At 39.8% G+C, this 15,571-nt stretch overlaps 1 protein-coding gene across 2 annotated transcripts; it reads right to left on the bottom strand.

Annotated features, from left to right (window-relative positions):
• Nucleotides 1-469: 469 nt before the first annotated feature.
• On the bottom strand, nucleotides 470-13,539 carry LOC105906750. Of its 2 annotated transcripts, XM_031566081.2 has the most exons (26): nucleotides 12,408-13,067; nucleotides 12,107-12,306; nucleotides 11,582-11,704; nucleotides 11,198-11,343; nucleotides 10,617-10,797; nucleotides 8,955-10,486; nucleotides 8,678-8,837; nucleotides 8,467-8,532; nucleotides 8,288-8,379; nucleotides 8,149-8,196; nucleotides 7,714-7,863; nucleotides 7,408-7,515; nucleotides 7,099-7,249; nucleotides 5,142-5,432; nucleotides 4,878-4,922; nucleotides 4,670-4,749; nucleotides 4,162-4,274; nucleotides 3,789-3,972; nucleotides 3,562-3,646; nucleotides 3,295-3,440; nucleotides 3,017-3,107; nucleotides 2,473-2,621; nucleotides 2,278-2,363; nucleotides 1,979-2,048; nucleotides 1,657-1,778; nucleotides 470-1,456 (listed from the first exon to the last, which is right to left on the bottom strand). In XM_031566081.2, exons 3-26 carry the CDS (start codon nucleotides 11,694-11,696, stop codon nucleotides 1,279-1,281), a joined length of 4,389 nt encoding a protein of 1,462 aa, XP_031421941.1. In that variant the 5' UTR covers nucleotides 11,697-11,704; nucleotides 12,107-12,306; nucleotides 12,408-13,067; the 3' UTR covers nucleotides 470-1,278. The 2 variants fall into 2 exon arrangements, with proteins under 2 accessions (XP_031421941.1, XP_031421942.1); XM_031566082.2 differs by lacking the exons at nucleotides 12,107-12,306; nucleotides 12,408-13,067 and adding an exon at nucleotides 13,080-13,539.
• Between the last annotated feature and the right edge of the window lie 2,032 nt (nucleotides 13,540-15,571).

The following is a 15,571-nucleotide window of genomic DNA, read 5'->3' on the forward strand; positions in this document are numbered from 1 at the left end:
GTGCAATCCTCACACTTTAAACTAGTCTTTTCAGGTCACTGGCAGGACTGACAACCCTAATACATATAGGCCTATGTTGCCATTAGTTTGTTGCAATTGATAGTTTGAAATATTCAGTGAAACTTTACATCTGCAAAGGGTCAGCAGAATGATGTGATGCTGAGAGATACTGTGGTTATAGAATGCAGCACACTCAAATCTTCAAACCAAAACGGCACTCAAAATACCCTCAAAACCAACCTGGTATGTGTAATGATTCATGAATGCTGTTCAGGTTATGAACTGCAGTGACCATATATTACGGAGGAGCGCTTGACCGGGTTGTTCTGCGCAACATCCAGACCATCTCAATAGACTCTTTTGACCTTGCCACCATTAAAGAGTGCATGGCACTGTCTGACATACACACAGCAATGAGTGGTTTGATCAACGACTTGTAAAAAACATTGACATTATACAACCTCAAACAGAAATGTCATACAGCGATTCTCTGAGGTAACATTTATTTGACAGCACCAATATCCATTCATTACATAGGCAACATTTGTTCTAATTTACCGCTTTAGCAAATGCATTTTTCCAAAGCGACTTACAATATAGCTGAGGTATTATCATTATGTGTGCAACCTGGGAATAAACAATATGACCCTGTCTTAGCAGCTTTCCTCAACCAGTTGACCTGCAGGAACACTGGCTCATTGTCTCATTGTCATTTATTGTGGAGTAGTTCTCCAGATAAATTATAATCTCACATCTGACATTAAAAAGGGTAATTACTCAATCTGTGTGAGGTCTGATGAACAACTGAGGCTTATCAACGACAGCAAATCTCAACTCACAATTGATTCAAGCACTTCAACATGTCAATGTGTTTCACATTTCATAAATAAAACTGGCTGGCAATGGTTGTTTTACAAGATCATACTGTACTTGAAATTCATGAATACATTAAGAACATTCTAAACAATCTAAAATCACCTGAGCACGTACATTTTAGATTTCCATTGAAAAAACAAAAACTGGATTAACAATTGCATATGCACATAAAATTCTATCCCAAAATTGTTTTAATCCTAAAATGTTAAAAAAATCAATATAAACCCAAAGGTTTAAACAATGACATTCAATTTAGTCAACAGCAAATCCATTAGATGCTGCCCAATACTATTTAAAAAAATATTTTTCATTCATAGAAAACCATTATGAAAATTTAAATAATAAAAATGTTAAATTTCATCAAAATGCAAATGCATTATTTCTGGACACAGACATGCCAGATCATTCCACTGAATTAGTGGTGGTGGCCGAAGCCTTATCATAACAGGCAAAATAATCCTTGAGAGGCGCAAAGAGATGCCTGATGACTGGAACACTCCAGGACTTGCCCAGGACCTTTTGCCGCTGCTGACGGTTCATGTTCTTCACATCCGTATAGTGTTTAGGAAATCCAAAGATGCTGGAAATGCAAATAAAAATGTATTGAGTGTATTGAGTTTATTGAATCTAAAAAAATATTAATTACATAGATCAAACATGTAGGAAAGTGAGTGAATCATACATCATTAATACATTCACCCAAATTGTATGTTTGGATACATGGAACCAAATCCCATAAAATCTTTAATCTTGTAATCTAATGACTATAATGTAAAATACCTTTCCAACTCAGTGATCCACAAATTATCATCTTTCCCATTCATAGTGACTGGAAACACGTCCTCCTTTGGGCCTTGCTTCAGAGAGTTCGACCTTGTGGTAATGGTCCGCACCTTGGTGACCTGTTTAAAAATTGTGTTTATATTATCACTTTACACACACACACACACACACACACACACACACACACACACACACACACACACACACACACACACACACACACACACACACAGACTTAAACTTTCTTTAACTTTAGAACTATGTATGAACTAAGAAATAGCTATATTGAAGGTTAAGTTTAAAAAGCCCAATGACTGACCTTTGCTGTGCGGCCAATCTCCAAGCAGTCTTGTAGGGTCACCTTATCATTCTGAGCAGCAATGATGGGCCTACAGAACATAGAATACTAGTTTTTTTTTCTAGGAACATACCACCATGTGCAGCTTACAGTGTTCCTTAACACACCCTAAATACGGCTGTAAATGACGCTGTAAAGGGCTTCACTCTACAGAGAGGAAAAGACGACTCGCCAATAATGTCCACACTATGCTATCTCAAGGCTAAGCACTTTTTCTAAGCAATTTCCATAAACACATTGGAACAACATGGACTACAAACCGGTTCATTCCAGGAAGGTTTCCCCAAAAGCAGCGAGCTCTATGAGCAGGACTGACTTTCACAGCGTCGACCAGCACTGGATTACACTACAGGGCACAAACACAAGGATTACTTGGGATGACAACAGATGAGGCATTTGATCTTTAATATGAAGCCATACCTATATCAACCAAAACCAAACTTGACAAGCCTCACCTCCAGAAAGCGGCAGATGTCAGTCTTGTCCTTGTTAGCCATGAACGACACGTTCTCGTACAGCCAAAAGAATGGTTTGGGGTCATCCTCTTTGGGCTTTAAGACGTGGAGCACTCGGTAGAACTCAAAAAAGAGTCTACCCGTTCCCTCTACAGAAGAGGATACCGTTAAGAGGACACAATCACAATCAGTAACATAACAGCAATGAAATTCACATAAGAATGGAAATTAGACAACATAAAAGATTCTTTTTTAAAAGGGTACAATACTGCCCTCTGGTGACTTTTGAATACCATCACACCTGTTTTTTTTTGTTGGGGACTGTACTCATTGCAAACAATTTATCCTTTTAATTCTTCTACTCAGATTTCCTATTTTAAAGATACCTATTTATTTTTTTAGCAAAAGGCAGTTCATGTTTTTATGTTCAGTTTCAACAAGTGGCGCATTTGTCTCGATAGTTTTGCGATTTCTTTTTTTATAAAAAATGTCCTAACCTGTATGCCAAACAAATGCATATGGGTCAAAACACAAGGCAACCTACCAAATAATCCTTTCCGTGCAGGATTGACAATGGACAAGTCATTGCATGGACTTCCCCCAATGAGGAGATCAAACGGGCCCCATTTCTCAACCTATGCAAGACATATGATGTTGCGTTATGAAATACAGTTCAGCTCAAAACTAGGACTCCGACAAAAGCACTGGATGAATCCTTTTCACAGATGTACTCAATGACAGAACTGACTATGCTCCTATACCAACTACAAATATATTTAAACATGACTGAGGAAGGGTTGAAAAAGACAAATATTGACATACATGTTCCCTCGTGATGAACCGAACATCATCCACGTGCACGATGATGCCTTCATGGTTCACCAAGGATACCGCAATGGACTCATCATCAATCTCAGATGCCACATACGTCTCCACTTTAAATCCCATGTCTTTCAGAACCAGATAACCTGAGAAGCAACCACACACACACACACTTGAATTGACCATTGTGTGCATTCATTTTAATTCACAAACCCAACAGTTGAACATTATTGAATAGTTTGGCTCATTAAATCTCCAAAGACTAACCTGTGGCTATGCCATCAAACAGGGAGAGAACTCTGATGGGCTTCCGCTGGATGGCTGGGATTGAGGGATAAACCCGATGAGGTTCCTGAGAGGTTAAAAAAAAAAGAAAAAAAAAATGTAATTCTAAAAACAAATCTCATTCTAGCTGTGCGAGTTCGCTTTGAACATCCAATCGCTTTAATGATTAATAGCAGCCTCTGGCCTGGCCTTGTAACACACACACTTACAAATGCCAAGCCGCTGTCGTGAGCAAAAAAATCCTGGACACGGATGCTCCAGTCCCCCCGAGGGGTGAGGGCACCACCTGCGCTGCCTGGCTCGCACAGGTAACAGATCCAGGGATCCAGCTCCTTCAGCTTGTCAAAGGTGCCTGCACCCACCAGGATATTCAGACAGTCCACACAGAACGACCTGTACAGTGAAGATGACATGTGAGTATGCACTTTTCTACAGCAAACTTCTGAAGGACAGAAGAAAGGAGGAGGGGTTTAACTAGGCTTGTTCCTTCTCAGAGAAAGCGACATGAACAGAAGCTCAATGACAGCCAAAGGCACAGAGAGAGAGATAGAGAGAGAGATAGAGATAGAGCTGTACACGTACCGGCAGCAGTTGTGATTTCCACACAGGATGACCTCCAACCCAGCACAGCACACGGTGCAGTAGGACTGGTAGCCATCCTCATCGTAGCGGTAAAGTGTCTCCGTGAAATTATCCTGGGAAAAACCAGTATTGTAATCAAATAACACTGCCATGCAATTTTGTTACACTATCAATCAGGAAAATTCAGCATATAAACTAACCTCAGCTTAATTTACAATAGAGTGAGACAGACTGACTGATATCTGCAGGCACAGCTTTCAACATTTTGTTTTACAAATTTCAACACTACAAGAAAGAAACTGAGCCAGTTGACTCTCAGCAAGTCACACTGCAACATCAATGAGTACATAGGACCAAGACAATCACAGATGGCGCATTCCAAGAAAATATGCATCATGAAAGAGCAACGTTTTAAAATGAACAGGCCACTTCCAGTCAAAAGAGGAAGTTCTTGGACATGCAAGATTGAGTTAAGACAAAGACTCAGAAGAGAGACTGGAAGACTCACCTTGCACTTTGAACATAGACTCCCTTCAAATAGTGGATGAAAAATGTTAACCTGAGCTGTTCCACAGGACAAGCAGAAATCTTCAGGTAAAGAAGGAAAGAAAAAGAAATTGGATTCACCATATGCAGGAAGCAAGGAGCATAATGATAATTTCCACAATAAACCACACATATTCTTTTAGAACAGGAAACATATTTTGATATCTTACCTTCAATATTCTTCCCATTCACTGAAACCTCATGTATCATTTGTTCTGAAAAACAGTTGATAGACCTCTATAAAATGAGTGTCGTCTATTTCAAGCAGTCTGAAACTTAGGTGGCAATGTTGTATAGAGCATGTGTGGAATGTGGCAGGCAGTGGAAAATGGATGTATAAAACAAGACATCAATTCTCTGTAAAACATCTCATGGAATACTATGGAACACAAAAGTGTATGACTCCTCTTTTAATGAGTTTAGTAGGGACTCACCTCTATTGAAGTCTAGTTCTGGCTCTGGCTGTTTTTCTAAAGCTCGTTTCTGGGCCTTGTCCTTCTTGTGGCCATTTTTGTATTTTTTGGGGCGACCCAGAATACCACTGCGAGGATAGATTGGCTTCTGCTTCAGGGCTATGGTGCCATTCTCAAGGTTTAAGGTCAATTTCGTCAGACGCACAGACACTTGCTTCAAGCTGCTCAGGGTAGCCGTGTCCAGTTTGCTTTTCACAGGGGTCGTCAAGTCTTTCAGATAGTTTGGCAAGCCTTTCCCATTCAGCATATTTTCTGCAATTTTGTAAAAATTTGTATTTAGAATTATACAAATGTTGTACATATATATTCAAAACACAGGCTTGTGTCCATATCGCGTTTTTGTGTGGCTACAGTGAAGCACTTCATCAGAAAAGCGATGAGCAGAAAAACACACGATTCCACAAGCAGTTGACCACAGGCAAGATTTGACTATGTAAATTCTCCCCCTAAAGTTTGGACAAAGGCAGAAACACAATTTGAATATATTAGATAAGCCTGTCCAGCACACGTCCATACTGTTCTGAGGCCCTGTAAATAGGGTACTGTCCCTGAGAGCCACCATAAGCACTCAGAAAAACTCTTGTGTAGGGTCACCCTCATCCACTGCACCCTCTGCCTGCAGGAAGTCATCCATAAACATGACACTTAATTTGGCCTCTGGATTGAAACTCCTTCTTGCAGAGGCTTGCATGGTACCATCCATTATGTTTTCTCTGTATACATTTATCACATTACTGCTGGGCATCTCTCCAACCCAGATTTGATGCTAGAGTGGTCAGTATGGTTTTCAGAATAATAATGCATAACAGGAAAAGACACTATAAACCAAATTAACTCGAAGTTAACAGATTGACCCATTATTTTATTGTCAAAAAGTGGAAAAAGTCTGCTGCTATTAACAATGAGCCAGGCTCCATATGTGGCTGAGTGATCGGATCTCACTTGCGATCGGATCTCACTTCCTCGCTCTATATGCAAATAAAACACATAATTTCCTCTTGCAACAACCAAATATGGCGGAAAGGAGTAATCAGGTAGCAGCATCATCTGACTGATATTTTTTCCAAAGAACCATAAGGATACAAGAACACTGTGTTCCAGTTCGCTCAGACTATTTTGCATGACAGTGAATAGAGCTTTGATTAGGTCAGTAGGCTAAATCCAACCGTTTTCTGAAGTAAAGATATTGTTGCCATTTGATTGCAATCTTCACTAAGATTATTCATATTGGATATGACAACAATAATTTCTATTGCCTACTGGACATTCTTTGTAATTTTTGGCGTTTTGAGGGTATTTAGTGTTAATCTAACGTCGGCTTCTGTGTAGAAAGTTGAACGTGTGCACATCCGAAGACAAGTCATTCATTGATTATTAAAATATTATGGTATAGTCCCCAATTGATTTGTTATTATACATAATATTATATTATGAAATTAAGTGTATTATTTTCATAAGGGAAGACCCAGTCCTCAAGCAGCATCCGTAGGCTAGCATAGGACTCCATTACCCTATCTACCTTCATTAGCCTACAACATAACAAATTGTAGGATAGACAATTGTAAGGCAAAATTCCGTAGTAGTAGACTAATGTACAGTAAATGAAATAATATTATTAAAAAGATCAAAACATAAGCCTATAGCAAATCGCCTATGTTTTCCAAGAAAACCAAATCACCCAAGATGTTTGATGTTTTCTACATGTTGTTTGAGCGTTGTTTACGTGTTAAAAGTCACAGGTTTCAACTGACTTGCTAGGCGTCGCATAAAGGCGTAGCACCCTCCTGGGTGCAGCACTTTTTCTCCAGGAGGCCGTATACGCAAAAAGGAAACGCTATTTAAAAATATATATAAATAAATAATATACATACGCTATATGAACACAGGCCCTAATGTAAAAATCTTTTCTGCTGATCACCTGTGAGGTTGATTGTTTGGGGCGCAGGTTTGAAGCCATCTGGTCCAGTGGGCTTGAAGCCACTAAAAGCCCAATCCAGCGTTTGTCGCAGGAGCTCCTCTTTGTTATCAGTCTGCAATGAGAATTCCTTCCCACAACGCTCTGCTGCTGTCTGCAAAGACAAGGACAGAAGACGTTTTGGTGAAATTTTAGAACAATAACAGTCGTGTTACTCAGCCTAGGTCAGCAGTAAGTAACTACAAAACTGTCAATGACATGATATATAAGCATGAATAAAATGGATGTGAGTGAGCAAGAGTGCACGGTCACCTGCAGGGAATGGAGAATAGCAGTCTTATATGGGGCAAGGGTAGCAAGAGAGTTGGGGCAGAAGCACTCAGCGAAGGCTGAGAAAGGGTGAAGTCCACCAACATGAATCTATAGGTGATAGAATAATAAAGAATAATTTACCCATTATAAAACATTGATGGTGAAAGCATAACAAGTTATACAGATCATTCAATAATCAACAGCATGCAAATCATCAATGACTGCCACAGGTATCACTTTGAATATTGCAAATGTAAAAATATAATCAAATTAAATTTTTTTTAATATATTTTGTTTTGTTCTCACCCTGGAGAACAACCCGTCCCCAAACCACTTCACTTTGCGGATGGACGGCTTAGTGGTCCTGGACCTCCATGGCTGCACCTCCCCTGGCCATCGCGAGTACCCGATTACATTACCCCAGACCAGCTCACCAACTTCAAAGCCCTTTCCATCCTGCATTGGAGAAGAGCATAGTTACATGACTTTTACACAGTGGCAGAGCTTACCGCATATGCTTGGAGTAACAGCTCTACAGGCAACCATCTAACGACAACATGTTTAAATATTAGATTATGCGAATAGAATCATCTAGTGTAAAAATGCACATTTGTTGATCACTTGCATGAGTGGTGAGGTAAATGGGGTACATGATACAAGTAAGATGAAAGTCAGATTCCAATAAAGAATTGCAAGACAAATATCTCCATTTTTACCACAATATCAAAAGGAATCTCTCACCTGGTATGAGTGAGCTTCTTTTTGCCCAATGGGTGTTGATGTAAGGCTCTGTGGAAATGAAGTTCATTTTCACATATGAAGATTGTATGAAGAATATTATTATAAATCAAAAGCAGCTAAAACACGATGAACTACCTACCTCACTGTAAGATGTATCTGTCCAAATGATCTCATCACTGTCATCGTCATCATCATCAATAACTATGGGCTCGGGTACGTTTGGATGTGTTACTACAGACAAACAGTAGAAAGATATTAGATACAAGATATTAGATTTTCAATACGGTTTGGATGCCCTGTACCAAACCATAGACTTACCTTCATCTTGCACAACATCTGGTGTATCCTCCTCTGCAATATCCATCTCGCTAAGTTCCATCACATCTAGAAATAACATAATGACAATGAAACAATTACTTTTAAAACATGAAACCATTCAGGCAGTGTAACACAATACATTTTTTTTCCCATTAACAGCATGCATCATCAACAGCAACATCTTTTACTAGCACGCATTTTTCCAACTGACCTGACGATGAGGATTCCGATTCTTTTCGAGGACTCTGTGTGGTAGCGACATCTGTACGGACATCTGTGGTACTGCCTACCTCAGCAACTGGTTTCTTGGGATCCTCTTTAATCTTTTTCACTGGTTCATCCTTCTGGTTCTCAGCAACCCTCTGAAATACCTGCAACATATATAGTTCAGGTCAGATTTCAAAATTGCAGGACACCTCAGCCACAATGTTTATTTCAAACACAACTGGTGTGATGTCTTCCAAACTCAAAAAATTCCTGATACACACCTGAGCAAAGACCTGGTCCTCTTTTAGCGCTCTGGGGAAAGCCATGAGGCTGAGGATGAGTTTACCGAACATGGACGACTTTCCCATGATCCTCAGTGCTCCTCTCCAATGCTGAGCCACATCCAGCTGGCTGTCCACATCCTCACAGAGCTGATACTCAAGGAAATCATCAGAGAGCTGGGTGACCTCCTCCGGGTTCTGGCAAATGCCCATCTGGGTGGCGATGTCAGTCACCGTTCTGCTCGTCACCTCCAGTCTTCCGTCAGGTTTCAGGATGGCGGCCATGTTTACAAAGGCCACGGTGGTAAGAGGCAGACTCTTGACAATGCTAGACGTCACTGCTGCATAGAAGGAGACAGTGCTCTTGTGGAAATCTTCCAACAAATCCACAAGTTCTACCTTGTGCAGCGAAAGGAAATCTTCCACCTGCTGGCCCACCTTCACCTTGCCTATCGGAAGATGTTCTGCCTTGTCATTTAGAAGAGCCTCATTATATTTCCTGAGGTAACGTGCAATGGCTGTCAGCTGGAGGAAACTAGAGGTGTAGACCTGGAGCAGACCAGAAGAATCATGGAGCATCTGGCCCAAATCTGCTCCCTTCTCCAGTGTCTCCTGAAAAATAGCCAGAGGTTCCAGGGCAAAGCTTAGGAACATGAACATCAGCCTCAGCCTCTGATCAATGAGCAAGGAATGGATCTGACCCATGCCCTCTTCCTCAACCACCTGAGAGCCGAACAATTTGGTCAGTGTAGACCACCGGTTGGATATTTTACAGACAGTCCTGATGAAGAGCAAACTCTGTGTGCTTAAGGGGGGATTGGTGTCTAGTTTTGCCAAGTCACTGAAGAGCTGTTTTAGAGCGTCATTGCTGGCAGAGGAAGAGGTGTGCAAAGACAACTTCCTGATGAGTTGTAAGACCTGGTCATAGATTCCTGTTGCTGTGAGGCCCTCATGACATGCTTGTGCTGTTAAACTCACAAGGCCACACAGTGACACCATTGAAGGCTTCATGGCCTTTAGACCCAATGTGAAAACATTGCTCTGTTCACGGTCCACCAAATTGGAGTAAAATACAGCGAGGTTTTCCACAGGAATCTCAAACTTTTTCAGTGTCTCTATCAAACATGTCAATTCGGTTGTCTCTGCATCCTCCAGGGGTTGGATAACATCCAGCACACGCAAACAATAGGCTCCACTTGTCTGATCAAAGAACCCGATCAAGATCACACTTGCCCTTTCTTTCTCTCCCAGTTCCACACCCACATACAGATACAAGCAGTATGGTGTGTGGGAACATATGGATGTAATGTCCTCTGGGTATCCATGACCAAGAGTGGACCTGGCATCTCTGCAGGACGTTGATGAGCTGGAGCCAGCTGATAATTCTGGCCTGTGTCTGCGGATGAATCTTAATGTGGCTAGGCTGCAGGAGAAGGAATCCATCGAGTCCGTCTCCGCCATGTCTGTGTTGGTGAAAAGAGTCGGTGTGGATTCACAATCCTCAGAGTTATCGGATTTGCCCTCTTCTTGGACTGTGACCAGGGGAAAAGAATAAATAATGCTGATGTGAAAAGTATCTCTCAATGACGATCAAAACAGTCGTTATTTTCCATCAAGCTTTGCATAAAGGTTCAAAAAGAAATGTTAAAAGAAGCGCCTTACAGAAGTGCAGCTGTGTGATTGCTCTTGGTCGCTGAGCAGGTAATGACACCAACCCCTCCTCATCACAGGTTTCCAAAGTAGTGCATTTCCGTCCTTCAATGTTGAAAAAGTCCTTGAACCAAAGCAGAAGATTGAAGGCATCTTCAGATTTTCCTTGAACTAAAGCTTCCACAGGGATCATCTGCAGGAAGAAAAGTACAAAAATACCTTCAAAAACATGGTCACTCAAAGTATAATTAAATGAATGGTAAATGGACTGCATTTACATTGTGCTATTCTACTCATTAGATCACTCGCCTCATACATCTACACATTCACACACGTGTTAGGCTGCCTACCTAAACCTTAATCACTTCAAACAAAAAAAAAAAAAATAAGAAATAGAAAGTGGAAAGAAGGGAGAATAAAACCACAGCACACCACTGACTGGCTGACACAGGGTTGACTTGTTAAGGTACAACTCAGCAAAGCGGCCTTATAGCCAGCTTGCTAACTAGAAGTGAAACACAAATCAATAAAGACGACAAAAAAATGAAACAAAATAGGGAATAGAGTATAGAACCGTAGCTGTAACCACTTACTTTAGTGATCCCCTTCTTCCTAAAGGCCACCTGAAGAAGGCTGTAGTTGTGGAGGATATCCAGTTCCTGCTGTGCCTGAACGTTGACGCGTTCAATATTTACAGAACCAGGGTACAATAAATCCATCAGCTGGCAAAAAGGAGCACCTAAAAGTCAGAACACACAGTTATGATTATCCGCTGGACATATTCAATACAAAGAACTCATAAAATAAAAAGGTACTGCCCAATTAAAAAAAAAACATATATATGTTTCCTCGTCTGACAAACCCCAATCATGGCAGTAACCCAAGAAATAAACGTAACACCTCAATTGTGTGCTCTAATAAAAAAATATATATATAGCACTGACAGCCTGACAGTGCAGCAGCCAACAGAAGGTTACCTGAGCATGTCTCCTCCACCTTGGTGAACCCTGCTTGCAGTGACTGATTGAGCCAGCACAGTAACTCATTTTCACTGTGCTGCTGGCATGGTGTCAGTTCCACTTCCACAACCATCTTCTCACCTGCATTGAGGAAAATTGTATTGACCTGGTTAAAGAGGTAAGACACTGACAGAGTCCTACCTTAAGGTTAAAGCGAGTATTTTGCTTATGTATTCAAGGAATGGGCAAAGATTGTGACAGTAACTAAAAATATGAAAGCAATTACAGACAATAACTTGCAACACGTATAGCAGATAACAATAGAAAATGTTCAGATATTTGTACAACTGCAAAGCCGCAATACAACTGTAAAAGGGAAATGCGGATTCTGCATGTGTAGGAAAACAAACACAGAGGTAAACAAACACAGCATGGTACACTAATGGAAAATATCCAAAGAGCCTTCGCAAAAATTCAAAAGGGCACTTCTGAAAGATTAAAGACACGTTGATGCAGACTATGTTTCACCCCGAGAAAACTTACCGTAAATCAGGATAGGCTATACATCTGGTCTTAAAGCGACAAGCGTCCTCCTTACTCTCATGCTCAGTGTATTTTTACCGCGAAAAAATACGGAAGGCAGAAAACTATTGACCAATCAAGCTCTAACCAATCCCAGAAGTTACTGTCAGAAACATGCGCGAGCAGCCATGTTCCACTTTGCATTCTGGGAAAATCTCTTTCTATTTAAAAGCACAAAGAGTACACACACGACAAACCAGTTATTCATGTCGAGACAACAGAACTACGTAGAAATGTATCTTTAAACATTAAATCAACTAACCTCTTCCAACTACAGATTTCCCGTATGCTATTTACGCTTATTTTGGTCATAACCGAGTCTACTCTCGTAGGTATGTGCCAAAATCGAATCCGCAAACAAAATGTAAAAATCAACTTGTTTGAATATTTGTAAATCAGACCAAATTATAAATTAGATTACTTAAATATTCCTCGGAGCATTAAAACAGTCACATATCAGAGCCGCAGTTTTTGGCATAGCCTAATCCATCAGATTCAAATCTGTTCCCCAAATAGGCTACTTTGTGACACAATTTGCGAAACTGAATTAATGTTGCACTATTATGTTCTAATATTGCCAAAATGTCAATCCTCGATGCCGTTGGTGTATTTTTTGGAAAACAGTCAAAGAACACAAATATTTAAATGTCTGTTGTCATTACAGTCGCATAGCCTATATATTTGGATTTTTAAAATACTCTTCTACACGTGTTTCTGTAAGAGCTCAGACAAGTCATTTGTTTAGTGTGATTTAATGTTGTAGGCTAATGCTGGCAAAGGTAAGCTGAAACCATTCCCTGCATCCTTGGTCTTCCCTGTGCATAGGCTATCCTAAAAAGTAGGCTTGCCTACATGTAGCCTAACTAATAAAGTAGCCTAACTACTAGTAGCCTGTAATTACAATCATAGCAGTCAAGAGAGATCCGTGACTTACCACCACCCGAGCTTCGATTATGTGACTGGTTTAAAAGCTATGCTATACACCCTGAAATCTTTCAGCGTCCTCCCCCTGACCTTTTGGGATAACACCCTTCCCTCGTGATTGGTCTAGCAAAGCATATGGGAATAACAATTGATCGTAAAGAATTCGTAAGCGGTGCTACACCGAAAAGGCTAGCTAGCCAAGCATGATGGAAGAACAAAGGATGGTAAAAAAAAAAAAAAAAAAATCGTAAACGGTGTTTCACTGAAAAAGGGTAGCTCATGCATGTCATACATGGTGTTTGGTAGCCTAGTGTTAGATGGGGTAGACAATACATTACGTCTTGACCAATGCGTTTGGCCCATTGCCCATGGAAAAACGCTGTAGTGCTACAAGTTTGCAAAGTTGAATATGACAAGTAAAATATCACATTGCGACACAATTAGCATGACGCCTCTGCAAATCAAAGCTATGATTGAATAAATGCTATAAATCAGACCGTGGCATTGTCAAATCCAGCCTGAATTGATCTGGGTTAGTTAGCTACATTGTGTCAATTGTATCTATTTAACAGGAATAGGCGCAGGGTAGGCTTATTTTCAAATCAAAGAAAACCCCAACCTTAGCATATAGTAGCGTGAAGTCGATTAAACGTCTATCTGGTTTAACTTGAAGGCTATATTTAACATCATGTTTCTTATTGGAATACTGGATTCCGAATCTTAAGAAATCCTCTCAGTGCTAAGTGTCTAGAGCAGACAGATTACAAACTGTCCAGTCCTGCTGTTTCCAGTCTACAGAGGCGCAATTCCAGACAGCACACAACATTCATATAACAAGGACAATTGTTATCTGTAATTTTAGGAGGTTTTCTGACCTGTAGGCAAAGAGGCAAAACAGTTTAGTATTTAGTGTTCTGCATGGAATTATCTTGTGTAGGCTATATGTGATCGACTGAAAATATATATAGCCTACATATAGCACCTACACTACTTATTGGCTATCTTTTTTAGGCTAAGTAAATGTGGAAATTGAATTTTAGCTAGCTTTATGTCGCCAGCCCCACGTGTTGTTTGGTTGACTAGACGTGTTCAATGACAATTTGTCCGCTAGATCACACATGGGTAGGCCTAAACCAAAACGTTGTTGAAGTTATCATACGACTTTACGCAATTATTTCACAATTAAATTAATTATCTTTCACAGTAATGAGACTGTTAGAGGTCCGCGCCGAATAACCAAACGCGCTAATTTACCGAACAAATACTTTCACATTTTCCACCACTTGTTAGTCATGTCATCAATTCATATCGATGTGAATCAATCAATACGAATACAACTTTAACTGTGATGTGTTTTTGTTTCATTTCGCAACTTATTTACTGTATAATCCACGAAGTATGCTTAGTATTACGCCACACTAAATGAAAGAAAATTGGTCATAATAAATAAAATCGTCGAACTAGCTGCGGTAAAATGGCGCATCGGAAAAGTTGCAAAATGGCCAACTTCACTTTGGAAAATCAGCTGTCACTCAGCTATTAACAGACCAATACATTCACAACACGGTGATAGTATTCACAACTAATTTGTCCTTCATTCTACCAAATATGATGAAACGGCATATAGTGCAGGCAAAGTAACTCATTTTGGAGCCAAAAATAGAACTAATGGTAAAATATTTGAAAAAATAATTTCTATGAGGTGTCAAGAACAACATACTAGTCCTAAGAAATCCTAGTTGAGGAAATATGTTTAATTTTCATCAATCCGAGATGTGTGCTAATAATGCCAGGCAACAAAACATCCCAAAAATGTATTTTTTTTCTCCCTTTACTCCCATCAAAATCAGAAGTTTCTTTTGAAATTAATTTGAATATGCACATGAGCTCCACACTTATTGAATATGTCCTAATTTGCATAGGCAGAAACAGCATACCCCTGGCAGGTACTACCAAGCCAGGCAGTTTTCAGGTTAGAGGCCAGTCTAAAAGCAGCATTGCCATCACCCATTGGCAGTAGGATGATTGGATGAAGATTGGGCCGATTTATTTGTCATACACATGAATGGTGTTTCAGCCTATGCAAATTAGGACATATTCAATAAGTGTGGAGCTCATGTGCATATTCAAATTAATTTCAAAAGAAACTTGTAATACAAGAAAAGTTACTTTTCATGTATACTTTTACTATGTAAAGTTTTATTGTGGTAGTAGTAAAGGAAAAAATGAAGCCTATTTGGGTGTATTTTGGGCATATTCGATTAGTGTATAGCTCATTTGCATATTAAAATACATTTTCAAAGAAACTTGTAATACAAAAAATGTTACTTTTCATGGGTACTTTCATTGTGTAAAGTTTCATTTTGATAAGAGTAAAGGGAAAAAATTACATTTTTGGGGTATATTGTTGCCTGGCATTATTAGCACACATCTCAGATTTCTTAGGACTACGCTGAAAAAAATTATTTTACAATTAGTCTGTCGTAAAACGCTACTTTGCCT

The sequence above is a fragment of the Clupea harengus genome, chromosome 4, assembly GCF_900700415.2.
Source record: "Clupea harengus chromosome 4, Ch_v2.0.2, whole genome shotgun sequence".
Lineage (NCBI taxonomy): Eukaryota > Metazoa > Chordata > Actinopteri > Clupeiformes > Clupeidae > Clupea > Clupea harengus.